The sequence below is a fragment of the Helicoverpa zea genome, chromosome 16 (assembly GCF_022581195.2).
Source record: "Helicoverpa zea isolate HzStark_Cry1AcR chromosome 16, ilHelZeax1.1, whole genome shotgun sequence".
Taxonomy (NCBI): domain Eukaryota; kingdom Metazoa; phylum Arthropoda; class Insecta; order Lepidoptera; family Noctuidae; genus Helicoverpa; species Helicoverpa zea.
In genome coordinates this window covers 780,733-799,426 of record NC_061467.1, presented here as the reverse complement: position 1 = coordinate 799,426, position 18,694 = coordinate 780,733, and the positions used below count along the sequence as shown (strand labels likewise).

At 36.0% G+C, this 18,694-nt stretch overlaps 2 protein-coding genes across 2 annotated transcripts in view; one reads left to right on the top strand and one right to left on the bottom strand.

Annotated features, from left to right (window-relative positions):
* Positions 1–436: 436 nt before the first annotated feature.
* LOC124637356 (B-cell receptor-associated protein 31) lies at positions 437–2,744 on the top strand. The gene has a single exon (XM_047173739.1). The coding sequence runs from the start codon at positions 646–648 to the stop codon at positions 1,318–1,320; it is 675 nt and encodes a 224-aa protein (XP_047029695.1). The 5' UTR covers positions 437–645; the 3' UTR covers positions 1,321–2,744.
* A 3,828-nt stretch (positions 2,745–6,572) lies between these two features.
* The window catches only part of LOC124637660 (venom carboxylesterase-6-like), a 30,586-nt gene continuing 18,464 nt past the window's right edge, over positions 6,573–18,694 (bottom strand). The window contains exons 5-10 of the mRNA XM_047174272.1: positions 12,464–12,654; positions 10,795–10,963; positions 10,238–10,422; positions 8,677–8,827; positions 8,110–8,233; positions 6,573–7,038 (exon numbers count right to left, since the gene is read on the bottom strand). Coding sequence (XP_047030228.1) covers positions 6,840–7,038; positions 8,110–8,233; positions 8,677–8,827; positions 10,238–10,422; positions 10,795–10,963; positions 12,464–12,654 — 1,019 coding nt within the window. The 3' untranslated portion in view covers positions 6,573–6,839. The remainder of the gene's footprint in view (positions 7,039–8,109; positions 8,234–8,676; positions 8,828–10,237; positions 10,423–10,794; positions 10,964–12,463; positions 12,655–18,694) is intronic.

Sequence of the window (18,694 nt, the reverse complement as noted above, 5' to 3'; positions counted from 1 at the left end):
GTTCCTCTCGTTCCAGTCCCAAACAATGTCACGTTTTAATCTTTTAGAATTTGGAAACCTGCACAAATATGGTGTACGATAGTGTATTATGGGTTACATTTTAAAAAAGTTTGATGTAGAGAATGTTTGTTACTTTTTTGATAATAAATTAAAATTGAAACCACTCGTTTTGGGTGGAACGTTGTTCGTCTAGAAATGAAATCCATTTTCGTCTTGTTGACCCATTCAACAGCTGTATATTTTTTCGCGAAAAACCTACAATTCTAGGGCGTAAAAAATGTACAATTCTGTGATGGAGTTTCCATCTAATATAGTCAAATAAAAAATAAAAATTTAATTTTTATTTTGCCTTTTCATCTAACGTCTTGTTCACGAATACGCAGTTAGAAACAAGTTCATATTTTCCATACGTTTTTGACCTTTGTCTTCTGTGTGAATTCGGTCGCCCGGTGTATGGATTTCTTTAGTGACTTAGACACGTCATTATTTTATTTGAACGGTACGTCATTTTCCTTAGTCACCGATTATTTTTAATATAAAAACCGCATTTCGTTTTGATAAAGCCGATTCTTAATCGTGTTGTGTTGCTGCTAGTACTGCAGCTATTTGATTTATTGTAAGAGTTAGAGTTTGCAAAGTTTCACAATGAGTTTACAGTGGACAATTATCGCGACGTTCCTATACGCCGAAATAGCCATCGTGCTCCTCTTGACATTGCCGATCGCAAGTCCATCAAAATGGCAGAGGTTTTTCAAGTCAAAATTCCTCGCTTATATAAGTGGTCAAGCATCTATTTACTTCTTAATTCTGATCGGCGTGCTAGTGCTATGCCTCCTCGATGCCATCCGCGAAATGCAGAAGTACTCCAACATCGAGTCCACCGATCACCAGCACTTGGACGCGGAGATGCAAGGTAACATGAGGCTGTTCCGTGCCCAGAGGAACTTTTACATCTCTGGTTTCGCGCTATTCTTGCTGGTTGTAATTCGCCGGTTGGTGCAGCTGATCTCGGAATTAGCCACTCTATTGGCGCAGTCTGAGGCTAACTTCCGTCAAGCGCAGAGCGCTACAGTCACCGCTAGGACGCTGCTTGACCAGGCCGGCGCTGGCGACGAGAAGGCCAAGAAAGAAGTAGAGGACCTTAGGAGCCAAATCACATTGCTCGAAAAGGAATTGAATAAGGAGAAGAAGGACAAAGAGGCTGTGAAATCACAGGCTGAGAGCCTCAACAAGGAGTATGACAGACTTGCTGAGGAGCACAGCAAACTGCAGAAGAAGCTGACAGTGGCCAGCGGCGGTGACTCTAAGAAGGATGAATAGATACGTCGAAGATGTAAATTGTGGTCTGATTAGGTAGTGATGTATGAGTCCATGAACATTTTATAAGTCTTCGCATCACTAAGCTTATTGAACAACATTTATGCCTGCTATCAGTCTATCAAAAATATGCAATGATTAATCTGTGATTCCAGTAATTTTTAGATCTAATAACCTGCCTTGTAATGTTATGGGGTTTTGCTAAAATTATCCTTCGTAGGTATATGATGTTTATTCTAATAATAACCAATCAATTAAGCAATGTCCTCACAATTATTGTTACTAATTAAGGCATTATAAAGAGTAATGTTTGCATTTATTTTTGTGGTATCTAATTATAATATTATGGTGAAATGATGGTAGGGTCAGGGTCCATTTCATATGAAGTAATACTTTTAACAGTTGCAACATACGAATTGTGTTTTTTATATTATATGATGTTGATACATTATTTACCTAAAATAATTGTTGAGTGTGTGTAGGATATATATTTTTTACTTCATCGGAAGCACCCAGTGCTCTCAATACTTCCTCAAACATATTTTTGTATGAAAATAAAATGATGCAATTAAGTTACTCTTAAGTTTATTTGTGTAACAAAAGTCTGAATTGTTAATTTATTTGTTTTATTTTTAATTTAAAAAGACAACCAAATCTTGTTGAAATATAATATAAACCAGTTTGCAAGATTGTCAACAAAATCATAAAAAATTGTTTTCTTTATAAATGTACCCTTTTCCAAACATTAGCTTGAGTATTTATGTAAATCTTGGTATTTTGTTGATTGTATCACCAGTAAGACAGGTCTAGTTGGATATAATCTTCTATTTCAATTCAAAGTTCAAAGTACATGTTACACTAAAAATAATAAATGATTAGTCATCTTAGACAATGTGTGTATAACAACACATATTTCCTCAGTTACATCATTTTTGGTGCGAGATTTTTTGCCGCCATTTATTTTTAGGTAGATTAACTGTATTCCGATAAACAATTCTAACATACACTAAATGTATTTATGCTTCCTCTTATCACGATTTGTACTTATTCATGTTTTAATACATTTTCAAACGAAATGTTATTATTCATATCCATTTGGATTGTTTGTTTTGATGCATAGTATTTAGAAAAGTTGTCATGAATACAGAATAGAGAGAACCAGTGTCAAAATTACGAATAATTGTATTTTTCGCGCGCAAAATTGCGAGTGATTTAAAAAGAGTGAAATTATTTGAGAAAGAAGTTTGTGGTAAGCAGATTGTTCTCTATTCTGTGTTTATGGTGCAAATGTTTTCCCTGTATGGTTTTGAATTTGATATTATGTATGGGTTTGTTATGGGTAGTTTAGTAACCAAGTGGGTGTATTTGTGATGTATTTCTATATTTAACTATTTTCAGTGTTGCTTCGAAATAAATTTGTATTTTTATTTTATTGTTTTATTCTTTCTTTAGCCTAGTAGTCCCCAGGCCGGCGAACAAATTTTTTTTTGATACATATACATTTAAGACTTTGTGAGTGCCTTCCTTACGATGAGTCCGACAAACTTTTCGAATGCGCAAATTTTGGTGCCGCTGCGTTTTTTAATGCTTGACTCCTGAAATTGTCGATATGACGTCACTATGGCTCTTCGTACATAAACGTTTCATCTTTTGAGATTCGTTTAATAAAGTTAACTAGAGAATGGTGGTCAACTTGTCCGATAAAGATCGTGCTGCGTTTGGAGTGCCCACCATCCTGAAAATGTCGATATGACGTCACCATGACTCTTCGTACATACCTGTTTCATTTTTTGAGATTCGTTTAACAAAGTTAACTAGAAAATGGTGGTCAACTTGTCCGACAAAGATCATGCTGCATATGGAGTGTCCACCGTCCGGAAAATATAGATATATTTTAAGATTTGGTATAAAATACTGACAATTGGTGTGAAGTATGTTAATAGTATGTTGCATTTAGAAAGTCGTTTCGAATGATATATGTATCATTACTGCAGGAGGGATTTATTAACTTGAAAACACCTATAATCTTATAATCTTATATAAGTTCTAGCTTCTGAAATACTAACAATTCGCCGAAGTTTTTTTAATATGAAATGTTACATTTAAAAACGTCTTTTGAATGATGTATAACTCATTACTAGAGATGGGATTTATTTAATTGAAAACATCTATCAATAATTATAATTTTAAATAAGCTCTATACCAAAATTGTTATACTAATAACAATTTGTCGGAAGTATGTTAACACGAAATGTTTCATTTGGAAAGGTTTTTCAAATAATATATAATTTGTTACTAAAGAAGTAATGGATTAGCTTGACAGAACCCACCGATAATATATTCTTAGAAAAGCTCTAGCTTTTATATTACTAACAATTTGTCGGAGTATGCTAATACAACATTGCGCTTAAAAAGATCTTTTGATTGAAATATGGCTCATAACTTCAAGTGAGATGTTATTCCTTAACACAATGTAAAGTATCAATAATATGCCTTAGGTCAGTTATGTCTTCCAAAATACTAAGAATCGGTAAGTGGTATGTTAAGACGGAATATAGCGCTTAAAAAGATCTTTCGATTGACATATGGTTCATACCTAGAGGTGGGACATTATTCCCTAACATAGTAAAACCTATCAATAATACGCCTTATTTGGGGTATATCTTCTAAAATACTAAGAATTGATAAGTGGTATGTTGAGACAAAATGTTGCACTTAAAAAGACCTTTTGATTGATATATAGTCCATTAATAGATGTGGGATATTATTCCTTAACATAAAAATTGGTAAGGAGTATGCCAATTAAATATACTTAAATAATGCACGTGAATATTTAAGTCAGAAATTGACAAAAAGAATAAACTTCTTCCAATTGTAATATTTTTTTCTCATTTTCTTGTCGAACTGACTATTTGCCTCACTACATTTGTCGGACAAGTCGATATTTGCAATAAATAGTATTATCTATCATTGTTGTATTTGACCGACATGTATGTATGGGGAGACACAGTGACGTCATATCGACATGTTTCGGATGGTGGACACTCCAAACGCAGCATGATCTTTATCGGACAAGTTAACCACAATTTTCTAGTTAACTTTATTAAACAAACCTCAAAAAATGAAACGTGTATGTACGAAGAGCCATAGTGACGTCATATCGACAATTTCAGGAGTCAAGCATTAAAAAACGCAGCGGCACCAAAATTTGCGCATTCGAAAAGTTTGTCGGACTCATCATAAGGAAGACACTCACAAAGTCTTAAATGTATATGTATCAAAAAAAAAATTGTTTGCCGGCCTGGGGACTATAGAACAAAGGTACAAAGCCGTAGCTGAGCGACAAAGGCTCATATACCCAACTCCTTATTTTTTTAAGTTTGCCTCATAGATATAAGACAGCTGACTTCTGATCTTTGCAAGATAACACAGTTTTCAGACAAGCTAATTAACGATGCGTCAGCTAATCTGTATTGGAAAGTCTGCCAAAGCGTTAGTTACGCTGTTACGCATCTATTTTTAGAGAGAACCTCGGTATGATTCATAAATACACAGCATGCATAATAAATGTTGTTAGATCACAACACCAGATGACGAAATGTCTGCAGTATTGTGAAATTGTAAATATGTACGTGGACTTCAGATATTTGTCTGACTATCTTGGACGCTTGAGGTAGTTGCCCTGTACAATGAGTAGGCAAGCATATGTAGGAACCGACTAATATGCATACTGAGTGTGTCCTAGCTAGGTCCATGAAGCCTGGACTTTGTTCTTATTTACCGAGATACAACTGAATAATATTACATATTAACTTGAGAATCATTTTCCTGGTTATTTCTCAAGGTAAAGGTTCAATTTAAGTTGAACTGTAGTCCGTAGACTCGAGAACTGTGGTTAGTTCGAAGGTCAGACGCATCTTGTTTTCCGAGTTAAGTATGTAGGCTGTAATTAATTGATTACCACGTTCCTACGTTACGTAGTACGTTATTTAGATAGACGAGAAGAATATGATGATGAGTTATCATCGTAGGCACCTACCTATTTCTAGTAAGCAAATAGTAATAGGTAGGCATAGAGTTAAGTTCGTAACAACTATGAGGCAGTGAAAGCTGCATTGAAGGGGACATCTTTGTTAACCTTTAGTCTCTGTGTACCTAAGTATAAACAAAATTATACATATACTTACTAGCTTGCACTCGCGGCTACGCCCGCGTGGTATGTTGATAAAAAGTAGCCTATGTGTTAATCCAGGATACCACCTATCTGCATACCAAAATTTAACCAAATCGGTCCAGTCGTTTTTGCATGCAAGAATAACAAACATACATCCATACATTCTCACAAACTTTCACATTTATAATATAAGTAGGATTATCAATCTATATTGGTAAGTAGGTATTTTACCTAATCAATCAATCAATCAACAGGTCTATCTCTATTTATAGCTATTTCTTCGAACTGTTTAGGTAGGTAGGTAGTAGGTAGTCATACAATTATTTCGAATTTGTAATGAAATTTAAATTATTAAATATAAATTATTAAATATATAAATAAATTATTAAATATATATATTTTTTTTTAAATCGAACATTGACTTACCACTTCGGACAAGTAGAAGTTTCCATTGCAAAAATGAGGATCGCCAATATTCAAGAAGAGAGTTACCTATCCTGCTAAAAAAGACATTTAAATAAAACGGTAAGACGGCTAAAAATACCTATGTCCGAAATTATACGCAATGACGTCAAATAGGTACAAGTACTTAGGTACTTACCTTCTAGTGGGAGGTGGGAGGGCAATCCATAAAATACCCATCTATCATCCTCATTGTATTTGATGAAGAAATTGCTTGGTTTAATTACCTAATTTTGAACCGATATCACATAAAAAGATCGTCGAAAGCTGTGGAATTTCGAATGTTAGACAGTTTGATAAATATTTAATTTTGCCCAAAAATAAACTCTATTTATCTCTGGTAATATGGGGACAAAAGTAAGGACAGACAGGTTTCTGTAGAAACATTTAAAAATATTTGTACAGGTAGTCGGTTATAGGCAATTCTCACCGTCGAAAGACCGGTTCGGCAAAATAAATGTTTTCCTTTCCTTAAAATAGAAAATCGTTACCCACAGAATTACACCTTTTGTAGCAAAAATGGATCAATTTTCCTGTACTCAAACATTTTTTTTGTAAAGCCAAATTAATTTGAAGGCTTACTCAAATTACGTCATAGGTAGGTAACAAGGAAAAGATGTTTTTAATTAAGCGTAAGTAATTTATTTCCCTTAATATAAATTGAAAACGTAAAGATCTTTGAAAAGAAGAAAATATATTTATGGCACAAAAAAGGTACAAATGAAAGCAGAGATAAGAAAAACAAACTGTTCTCACATTCAAAAGAAAAGAACGTTCCTAATTAAGGAAACATAAACATAAAAACGTTCAGAATTGAAAATAAAATAAAAAAAGTATAATTGTATTTAAAAACTTATTTTAAGTAAAAAAAGTTTCGTTTTTCATTTTACAGTTCATCTCTCAAATAAACGCGATAGTTTTCATTCTCATTAAATCCTAAGCTGTCCCAGAATGATTTTTGTCCGAAGTCTGTGGAGGCTTTCATTTCCATCTTAGTGGGAGAGAGGATGTCCAGGTAATTCAGTTCTGGTGCCCCCGGCTTTACTGGTTCCCAGGTAGGGCCTCCGTTGGTCAGTTTTGGAGTTCTGAAAATATAACAAAAAATGAAAATTAAGAGCCTTTACCTTTTTTGGGTTTTGTTAACTACTATGAATACGCTGCTTGTCTGTCACCGTCCAGGTTGTGTATTATGAACTATTATAAGAGGTTCCCATAAAACAAACATGATTAGCTATTTAGTCGTTTTGTCGTAGTAACTATTTAGGAATCTGTGGCTGTCAAGAAGTGCGAGCCGGACTCACGCATACGCGTGAGTCCGGCTCGCACTTGACTGGTTTTTCTGTGTGGTAGCGAGTAGGAACATCATATTTATGGGTCACGTTAAAATATGTTATGGCTTTCTGAAGACGAGAAAAGTCTGTAGACAAGTATCTTATTTTTGGGAAACAATGATATCATAGGAGTTTATCAAAAATATACCTATATTTTATCTTATCGTAGGAACATATGTACATGTGACAATAATAATCAAATAACTTGTAAAGTCCAATTATCGGTACACATATCAGTCTAATTGGTATTTTCTAGTACAGCTGTTCCGTATGTGTACCTAAATATAATAATTACCTATTGTTACTGGGTGTTCCTATCTGTAGTCGTTAAGGACATTCACGTCTATAACTATACTTAGGTGTACTATAATATCCATACACCGGTCAACTTATCTACATTTAGTACACTTACAGCCAGTTTCTTCATCAAAAGTTAAAGCCAAAGTAAAAGTCAAAGTAATGTCTAAAGTAAAAGTAACGGTCAAATTCAATTTTTCTATTAGTTTTGCTGTCACTTTAGCCTTGAAAAAACGAATTTGACCGTTACTTTTACTTTAGACATTAATTTAACTTTAACTTTTGATGAAGAAACTGGCCGTTACTCGTGAAGTTTTGCTGTAGGTTTAACCATTAGGGCTTTGAAAAACCATCGAGGGAAGATAAAAAAATGCGCTGACCGAAATTTTTCAGTATGTTTTCATTTTATTTTGTTCAATCCTCCCTCACTATCTTTTGTTTGAGCGAAAAAAGGTAGGTTAAAAACAAGGATATGATTCGGGAGGTAAACTAAAGTCTGGAGGACTAAAATAATGTGAAATTCCTTACCCAGTGGTGGAGAAGGAGTATACCATATTGATGAGGGCGTCCACCATGGCTCTGTCTTGAGGGTCGCTGGAGTCCATGTCGGGGAACTTGAAGATGCTCAGCACGTCGTCTCCGTGACTCACTCCTGCGAAAATAGAAAGTCGGTTTAGCAACATTAATGTTTATCAAACTTAATTGACGATTGGGACTTGGAAGCATGTTGAAGTAGTGAAAAAATAATGGTGTCTTTGTATTCATTTATTTCACATGCATCATTTGGTATGATTATATGTATAAGAACCAAATCAATTTGGCGATAAAATATCTACATACCGATGAACTGCTCCTGTGGTTCACATCAATGTGATTCGGAATCTCATACCAATTTCTGTTTGCAGACTTTTTTATTTATTTTGCATAGAGTGTAAGTGTAAATTATTAGCAACAAAATCACGAGCCAAATGCGACACTATATGTGGCTGATGCTACACCAGTTTCTCAGAACAATGGATACCTACTTCATGATCCTTATACATATAGGTAAGATGAAGATAATATAAATAATCTGTTTCTATAAACAAATCTTACCGTAATTAGCATCATTATGCGCCATCAGGTTGGAAAGGCTTTTGACGCCGCGGTAAGCGTACCGGTACACGTAAGTCGGCTGCCCGGACTTGGATGCGTGGATCTGCGCCATCTTGCCCACCTCGGCTACGAACAGGCGGTCACCTAGAGCCTGAAAGTCAAAGTTAAGTCATTTATTTTATTTAGGCTTTTACGAATGCCAAAAATTTAAATAGGCTTGATTCTAGTTGCTCATTCCAAAAGTAGTTTCCTATGGAGAAAAACCGACAGGAGTTGAGGATAGCAGAGGTCTTTAAAAACTATTTTCGTTAGAAATGAATATTTTAGAAGGAGTACAATTAGATTTTGAATTAAAGCTGTGATTTGCCAAATTATATGAGCCATACAAAAAAAAAGTCGTGGTGGCCTAGTGGGTAAAGGACCAACCTCTCAAGTATGAGGGCGCGGGTTCGATCCCAGGTCAGGCAAGTACCAATGCAACTTTTCTAAGTTTGTATGTACTTTCTAAGTATATCTTAGACACCATGGACTGTGTTTCGGATGGCACGTTAAACTGTAGGTCCCGGCTGTCATTGAACATCCTTGGCAGTCGTTACGGGTAGTCAGAAGCCAGTAAGTCTGACACCAGTCTAACCAAGGGGTATCGGGTTGCCCGGGTAACTGGGTTGAGGAGGTCAGATAGGCAGTCGCTTCTTGTAAAGCACTGGTACTCAGCTGAATCTGGTTAGACTGGAAGCCGACCCCAACATGATTAGGAAAAAGCCCGAAGGATGAGAGTTTTTGTATCTTTTTTTCAAAATAAAGTTTTTGCAATAACTTCAAATTTTTAAAAGGGAAGTGTATGTAGGATAGATCGCCATGGTAGTCATAGATTACATAGATTTACGACAATAACAATTAAGACATAACCCTACCTGGAACATCGAGCTAATTGATAACAAGGTGGCGTCCATCAATAGCCATTAATTCAATCGAATCATGATTAGTGAGCCGAGGCCGTGTGTTTCAGGGGGAATGTAATTAGTCAGACTTAGGTAGCTAAGTACTGAAGAGTAATTAAGTTAAAGCTAGGTAAAGGGTTGTGAGGCGATTATGATGAAGGTAATTTTGGATTATGAATTTGATATGTCTGAAGAATTCAGAAATGTCAGTAGTTACTTAATTAGGTACGGTACATTAGTTCTATGTTTGCAAAGTTTGCATGAAAATACCGACATTATCTTGAAACTTAGAATGGGGACAATAAAGGCGACATTACATAAAATAAAAAAACAGTTGTTTCTATTACATTGTTTTCTCATTGGGACGAAGTAAAGTTTTTTAATAACAATCTTAACCTATATGGTCATAACTCATAGAATACAAAGTACAACCACAGATTATCCTAATAGTTAGGTACGTAGTACAACTCCGACATATAATCTTAATAATTTTATGTTATGCATCTTGAACTGCAGGAGATTTCTTATTTCCAGTTAGCAATTCCAAAATTCTTTCTTATTTATTCCAAAGACCACAGGATACAAACATTACGTAGGAAATCCTCTAATTAGATACCTACCTGTACAAGTTGTGGGTAAGTCTCCTGGCTGACCGGCTTTCCACCCAAGTAGTGCTGCTTGATCTTCATAGCGACATCATTGCGTTGGCTCAGAGGTAAGGTGTCGTTGTACTCGAAGATGTTGGCTGCGAGCTCGTTCCAGTGCGCTTCGAGGTCGGAGAGGAGGTCTGGTGACTCTTGGTAAGCTGGGGAGATTGGATGTAGTCAGTGAGACTAGTATAATGGTCAGTTTTTTAAATGTACCTAAGGCTAACTAGATTTCACCCCCATCCTGTGGATTCTACTTCCCACCTAGTAAAAAATTGCCTAAGATGTCGTTTTACGGGCTCTAGATTATCTGTGTACCCAAATATTTCAATCCCTTCAGTAATTTTGACGTGAAAACCGACCGGACGGACAGTAAGAGTTACCTACTTTCGTTTTCACAAAGCCAGTAAGGATTTTTAAAGGTTTGAAAACCTGCTAATCGAAGTACTAATTGTCACAGAAGCCTGCTTTTCGTTTTGGCATAAGGGTCAAAAAGACCACATAAACTCTTTTAAGGTTTTTAAACTCACCAGCAGCAGGATACAGTCCCTCTTCCGAAGTGACAGACGTGATGAGGGGCACGTTCATCATGGCGCCGGCCCTGGTGGCGTGGTACGGGTACTGCTGTAGGAACGGCTCTCTCACTCCTGGCGCCTCCACCACTGGCGTGAAGGGCGTGAACATGTGGACCTTCCATTCCTGGACAAAGAAGAAAATAAAAGATAAGTTAGTAACGATGTATTGGTCGTAGCTACTTTATAATGAATGATAATGGTAAAAATCTTCTCTTGCGGAAAAGAACGAAAAGTGTGAAATTTTGATTAAAAAAGAAAAAGTAGTTTCAGGACAATTAAGGGTAGTCTGACGTTTCATAAGAGTCTGCAAATGCTTATTTGAAATAAAAATATTTTGAAACCTTGATTTTGGTAATCAAATGATGCTAGAAAACTTTAAATTGAAGATTTATGCATTACGATTTCTCCAAGAAAAGAATGCTTATAGTAGCCATATGACGTACACAAAATTGCAGTTCCAGCTAAGCTAAAGAGAAAAACTAAATAAGTAACGTACAGTTTCAATAGATTTTGAACAAAGTTGCTTAAAGTGGCCGTGCCAAATAGGTCAGGTCTAGAATAAATCTTAAGCTGCTAAAGGGTAGAGGTTGTATTATTTTAAAAATCTGTAGTAAGACTTGGATCGTATAAGTTACAAAGTTTCGTCGAACTTGGACATAAAACTAATTGTTCTGATTGAGTAATTTTAGCGAAGCCAAAACTGAAATACATCTGTTGGGTGACTTTTCATGTGAGTAAATATGTATTATGTGTGTGTCGTGTAAATAAGTCTTTCCTCACCTTCGATTTCGGTATATGTCTTCGATATACATATGTAATAGTCTTTTGGATAGCCTTTCCATGCAATATATAACTTTTTTTTTATATATGATACTCAAAAATATTACAATTTTTACACCAAACTTTAGAGTTTGATGGCGAATTATTGCCAATCTAACAAACGTTAGCTATCCGAAATCTATGTGGGTATGTCGGCACCATTAATCCAGTTTATTAATTGCTTTTGATCGAGTTCAGCCTAGAATTAAGTACTGCACTACCGCAGAACATTATACTGGCAGTATGCCAATATACCCTGTGTTTGATGGAGACATAAACTGTCATGGTTGCGTGTGCAAACGAGGATTGAGTGCTGACAGCAAATTGATTGGGCGTTTAATGATGAGGTATTTGTTATAAGACGTGGTTATGGGATTACTTTAAGGGATGTTCAGTTCTAATTGCAACTAATAATCTGGTTGAAATGGGTCAAATTTGCCATCCGGAAATGCTTGGAAAATGCCGGAAAATCTTGAGTGGAGACATGGAATATTATCCATAATAGGAAAAATATCCTGAAAAGCTGACGTTATCGTCTACTGTGAGTACACTGCAATGCGTATTATATTTATTTTTGAAAATTGCCCCTTAGATAGAACCAAACATGCGTTTGGGAGTAATATAAAACGCTCTCATTTAATGTTTACGGTTCGCCCGTGTTTCAGGGGATCTCTTTCGAGCACATGGATAAAAAATGTTTAAGCTCTGTTAATTTCCTTTGCATGAAAGAGGAACAAACATCTACACTATTTACAAACATTCTTGCTTAGTTATAACTAGAACATTTAAGCTGCGTTATACTTACAAACATCTCAATCTGTGCATTCACGATGACTTCAGCGGGCCTATACTTGAGGCAGTCCATCATTTCCTTGTTGGTGTTGGTGGGGCAGCCGACTATAGCAGCGAGGGCCTTGGTCTTCTCAGCCGGCTTGATGGAGTGGGTCCACTCGGCTAAGGCTGTCCCACTGAAGGCTATGCCTCGGGCGAAGGTTCCTGGAATATGGAGAGGATATTTAGAGTACCTACTACTTATATTTTTTTTATAAAAGTACTATGTCTGATTGTATCTCGTTGGGAAAATATTCACGGATTCTCATACGGTTTTTTATAGAGGGGATTGGTGTGAAAAGTCTCGATATATCACGAGTATTCTAATAAAACTAACTGACCCCGTCTGACTAATCGAAAGAGAAGAAAGAAAAATAATAACGATATTAGAATGGCTTAACAAAAGGTCACAAGGATTTTTTTCGTGCAAAGCCACAAAGGGAAGTTTAGGTTTAAAAAATACCTAAGTCAATAATAAATTAATAGAACATAACAGAACAGAATTTGGCAATGAATTAAAGAAGTCTACAAAATGAACAAAAGTTCCTTACTGGGTCAAATACAAAATCTGGGAATCGATTACAAAAGTTCTTAACTAGACCGTACATAGGAAATACATTATATTAAACATTCATGAAACTAATTAAACTAGGCGGTGGGTCCGAGCTTAGTTTGATAGCAAAATCTTTTCTAGAAGGTTTTGGATTAGTTAAATAAGATAGACTTTTTTGAAAAAAGTTCTACCCTTAAAATAATAATGAATACAAATAATCTGTTGAACATATTTAGTACTAGAAATACCTTTTCACCTGCTTAGTTTAAAAGCAGAAAAGAATCAGTAGATTCAATCGTATTTATGAAACGGTAGGTGTATCATTAATAATGCCAATACTATTTATAACTCCATTTAAGTTACATTATAAATAAAATAAAGTAAAACAATAAAAACTTAAAATAAACATCTGCAGTAACTCCCGCCATTGCGACGCGTTCTAAATTCGAAACAAAACAAACTTTTTTTTTTTATTCTTGCGTACTTACGCAACGTGCCTAATATATTCAGCCAGTGGTATCAGCCAGATGTGGCCAGCTACATAGCAGGCAAAACAAACGACCATAAAATATTCCTTACTAAGGAACCTGTCAGAACAACACGTTTCTTTTATTTAAATCATTATTCAGAGTTAGTTATGTTATATGAATCAAGTTTTTTTAATAATTTAATGTTGCACAGGATTTTTTAATGGTAATGGAAATAAACTTATTTTATTTCATACGATACCTACTCAGTGCCAGTTAATGAGTTCTGTCAGCAGTTAATAACTATTCCTAAAAGATACTAACAGCCAGTTTCTTCATCAAAAGTTAAAGCCAAAGTAAAAGTCAAAGTAATGTCTAAAGTAAAAGTAACGGTCAAATTCAATTTTTCTATTAGTTTTGCTGTCACTTTAGCCTTGAAAAAACGTATTTGACCGTTACTTTTACTTTAGACATTACTTTAACTTTAACTTTTGATGAAGAAACTGGCCGTAAGTTAAATGGACATAATTTTTAAAACTAAATTAAAAAGATTAAAATCGAGCGCAAAAATCACAGACCAAAGTTAATAAAGTCCAATAATGAGGTTGTACTTTTTAATCAAACTTCGTGCAAAATCAAAACGATTCTTTTTTCAAATCTACATACGTCACAAATCGGGTCGTTCGTCGTTTCGCCCCCCCCACAAGCGATTGGCACCGCGGTGCCAATCGACGAAGTACAATTTTTGAATGGGTCGATTCGCCCCGCGGTGCCAATCGACGAACTACACATTTGGAATGGGTCGATTCGCCCCACAATATGAAACAGTTCTTTTTTTGAAATTGTGATTGTAGTCAGAGGAGATATGCAGTTTTTATTATAACATTTTCCGTGTAGTATCATTACCTACTGAAGTTTTATCCATACTTCAAAACCGAAAAAAATGCATTTTTGTATCTGAGTTTCATCTTACGATGTACCAGGACAGCATGAAATACTTGAAGTAAATATAAAAAAATACTTGATAAAAATATTCTGAATAACTAGCTTAAGAGGGCTTAAGCTAGTTATTCAGAATATTTTCGAAGTTAGCAGAAGCACCCATTAGGACTTAATTTCATGAAATCTGGTAGTTGTGAAATTTTTCACAGCTCAAAATTCTCAGGAGGCAAAAAGACTTAGATCTTTTTCATAATTTTCATACAAAAACTATGTTTTTGCTGGGAAGAAGAAGTGGAGCAACAAACTCCCCAGCAACACATGTCCGTCTGTAGGTTAGAAGAACCTTTCAACAATTTATTATATATACATTTGTGTGCAATATGTATTACATTATACAATATGCAGCCTCTACATACCTTAACTAACTCAAGCGTAATGAATTTAATGAAAAGAAAAATAGTCTCAAATTATTCATAATAGGATATAACGGAGTGCCCACCTACATGTGCTATAATGTAGAACATGGATGAAACGAATATAGTAAACTCTCAGCCATGAACATAAAAAAAATATATATAAATGAGTTTACATAATTACTTATATTGTCAGTAAGACGACCAGGCACCACAAGCAGCACCTGTTCACGATCTTAACGCGAGGATCAGCCATCGCCCCCCCTCGCACATTTTTGAGGAAGGGAGGCAACCCGACCGCCGACGCTACCACAAGCAGTGCCGTTTAAGGGAGCAAGACGTACTCACTGCTACACAACTCAATATCAAAATCAATTATTGTCAGATCTCGCGTGCGAATGCGAAAATGCGAATTACGGTCCTTATTAACTATAATATATATATATTTTTTTAATTAGCCTATGCTGTCCCACTGCTGGGCAAAGGCCTCCCCCAAAGCCTTCCACTTTTCTCTATCCATCGCTGCTTGAGGCCAGTCCGAGAGGAAGCTGTCCAAGTCTTCCCTCCAGCGTTTCCTTGGTCTCCCTCTCGGTCGCCTTCCATCCTCCGGGATCCACTTTGTGGTGATATTGGCCCACTTGTCCGGGTGCATTCGACAGATGTGACCCGCCCAATCCCACTTCAAGGGTTGCCCGGGTAACTGGGTTGGGGGGGTCAGATAGGGCAGTCGCTCCTTATAAAGCACTGGTACTCAGATACATCCGGTTAGACTGGAAGCCGACCCCAACATAGTTGGGAAAAAGGTTCGGAGGATGAGGATGAATTTGTCTAAAATGCTGAACTCCTAGTACCCAATATAAGAAAGTTAAAATAATCTCAATTTTGATGCAAAACGTAAATATAAAAAAAAAACACATTTTTCACACAGTAGTAACAAAGTTTATATTAAGAGTCCATTATTCTAGACCAAGTATTTTGCTTATAATATTTTTGATGAAAATTATGAAAAAGATCTAAGTCTTTTGGCCTTCTGACGATTTTGAGCTGTGAAAATTTTCACAACTACCAGATTTCAGGAAAAGCATTTCAGTGGGTCAATTTACCTACGTTACTTTCTTCTCATGGTAATCTGGCCCGTGCTTTTCAGGCCGAGTTTTCCCAACTGTTAATATTCCTAGAGTTTTACACAATTCACTCACATTTACACTTCTGCTCTCCTGGTAGATGATGTCAATTTTCGTATCGACTGTACAAATAAATAATTGGAATTGACGATATTTGAAATGAGTTAACCAAATGTTTTACTGCGTGGTGCGAATCGACCTATGCTTAAGATACCTTGGGCCATTCGCCCCGAATAAAACAAAAACCAAAACTGTGGTGCCAATCGACCCATTCAAAAACTGTACTTCGTCGATTGGCACCGCGGTGCCAATCGCTTGTGGGGCGAAACGACGAACGACCCCACAAATCCAATAGAGTATGAACAATAAAGATATCAACTGCCAATGGAATACACAACTGACATTCGATTAACGGCCGTTCCCAATATCCTATCTATTTATTGTTTTGGTTACAAGAGATAGGAATTTGACATTACTTGTATGGGGTTTATGTCAAAATTGTATCTTTAGTAAGCAAATTAACAGATAGAGATAGTATATTGGGAACGGGCGTTAGAGAATCGATTCTGATGTCTTTTTCGATGTTTTGCAGTGTCGGGTAAATCCGAATAGTGGACAAAGAACAACCAGCATTCGGCTTTCTGTCTGTCTGTCATAGCTTTTCATTTTAGCGTACGTTTGAGCGTTTGACTAGACTGTGGAGAACCAATTAGTCCAATTACAGACTTGTTTTTAGAAAGACATTTGTCAGTGACTTTGAAAGGCGAAGTTGTAGGTTTGAGCTAGCTTTTTAAGTTTTTTAAGGAGTTCGTAGGAGTAACAAATTGCTCTGACAATTTCTTTCTATTTTTGGTGTTTTCTACCCACACGTCATATTTTAGGTGTCGACTAAAATAATCTCTTTTCTGTTGAGGATTTAGGTCTTCTATTCGGCTGTGAATCACATTCAGGAGCCATGGCTAAATATCTTACAATTTGCAAGATCTCAGAAATAATTATAACCCTATTGTTATCTTAAACTTAACTTAGTCAGATGTAACTAAACTAAATGCTTAACTACCCTTTACATTGTTACATCTGCATTTCACAATAACCCTACACCGCTGTAGACACAAAATGTCTGTGTAACGTTTACCGTGCGTCAAACGGGACGTGTTGACAAACCAAACACTATGTTTATCTGCGAGAACAATTACAAAGACAAACGCAGTTGAAAGTTTACGTTCCTTGTTGCTTTTTGCTTGCACACAGCCAACTTTCAGTCGGCCGATAGTTTGTTTGGGCTCATAAATCAGTATGAAGATGATAGTAACGCACATTGATCAGGTATTTAGCTGGTATCAGACCGACTGATGCCCGTTTTCACCAACAATCTCTTAACGTCTCCCTAACTAAGTGTTACTTAGAATAAGGGCTCCCCCAATACTTAAAGGTCATAACGCACACTTAAACTTTAGTGAAAACGAAATTCGTATTGAGTGTTCCCTAAGTGTTCTTAGGGGATCCCTTAATTTAGGTATTTGTTGGTGAAAATAGGCATGAAAACTTTGATTTGAATACAGATTTTCTCTAAAATGTTTGGCGACTATGGGGTCAACTGTCGGCCGACTTTGAAGTTGGCACTGTGTGGGTTTGCTTAGTCAAATAAATGCAGCTAGCTGTTGCAATGTGTTTGTCAAGGGAATGAACTGAGACAAAGGATGTGTACCACATGTTTCTAGGAAAGCTCTTATTTGCAGCGTTAGTCAGGGTTAAAATAACTAAGGAATAAGGATTTTATGAAGAAGCTTTCGCCAGCGGTTTTAGCTGTTTAATGAGGGATCTGTTTTCCGCACTTAGATAAAAATTAACTGCGTTAATATGATGTATAGGGTATTTATATTAATGCGAAGTTTCATGTGTACATAGGTACATGTGCATATAATATTAGGTAGTCGTTTCGTAAAAAAAATGTAAAAGTACAAAATTTCGTGTTTATAAAATTATAGGTTGAGGTAGAAGACGTTTTCATAGTTCTCTTGAGATACATTTTCCTGTTACGAGTTTTTGAATTAATTTTTCATTACTCGGTTAAAAATATCGTTTACGCGAAGGCGCAGAATAGCTAAGTTCGCTTAACCGATAAGGCACGTTTTCGTTACTGAAAATGTATAAAAGTTTATGAAAATATTTTCTTATGCCCTATGAACATTACTGATTTGTCAATAAGTAGATACTTTATGGTAAATGTTAGACTGTGAAATCGTATTCTTTTAAATAATAGATAAATAACATCCTATTTGAGAGCCATTTAACGAACTACATAAAAGAAACTTCAGCTAAAATTCGCAGTTAAAAAGATATAACACACGAAAATCGTGCTCCGCTGCCATTTCCGAGAGAATTTGCCAGAACTTTGACATAAAGAACGTCTGTTCGAAGAACTAAAGATTCTAATTACTTGCGGTGCCTGCAGCGTATTGCAGCTGTTTATTGATCCGCAGCCATTTTGTTTTATGTCAATGTGCTCTTCACAGTTTAACATGGTCTAATCTTTTTTGAAACTCTTAAGTCACTTTTTGAATGCTGGCTGCCGACTGCAAATGCTGACTGCACGAAAACAATCGATATCCGAGGGCGACTGCACGTGCTGTTGCCGCTTCGATCCAATGCGGTTTCTTGTTAATAGGTACACACTTCAAACATTTGTTGCGATCAAGAGTGTTA

Coding starts and splice junctions, on each gene's coding strand:
- LOC124637356 (XM_047173739.1), top strand. CDS start 646: ATGAGTTTACAGTGGACAATTATCGCGACGTTCCTATACGCCGAAATA.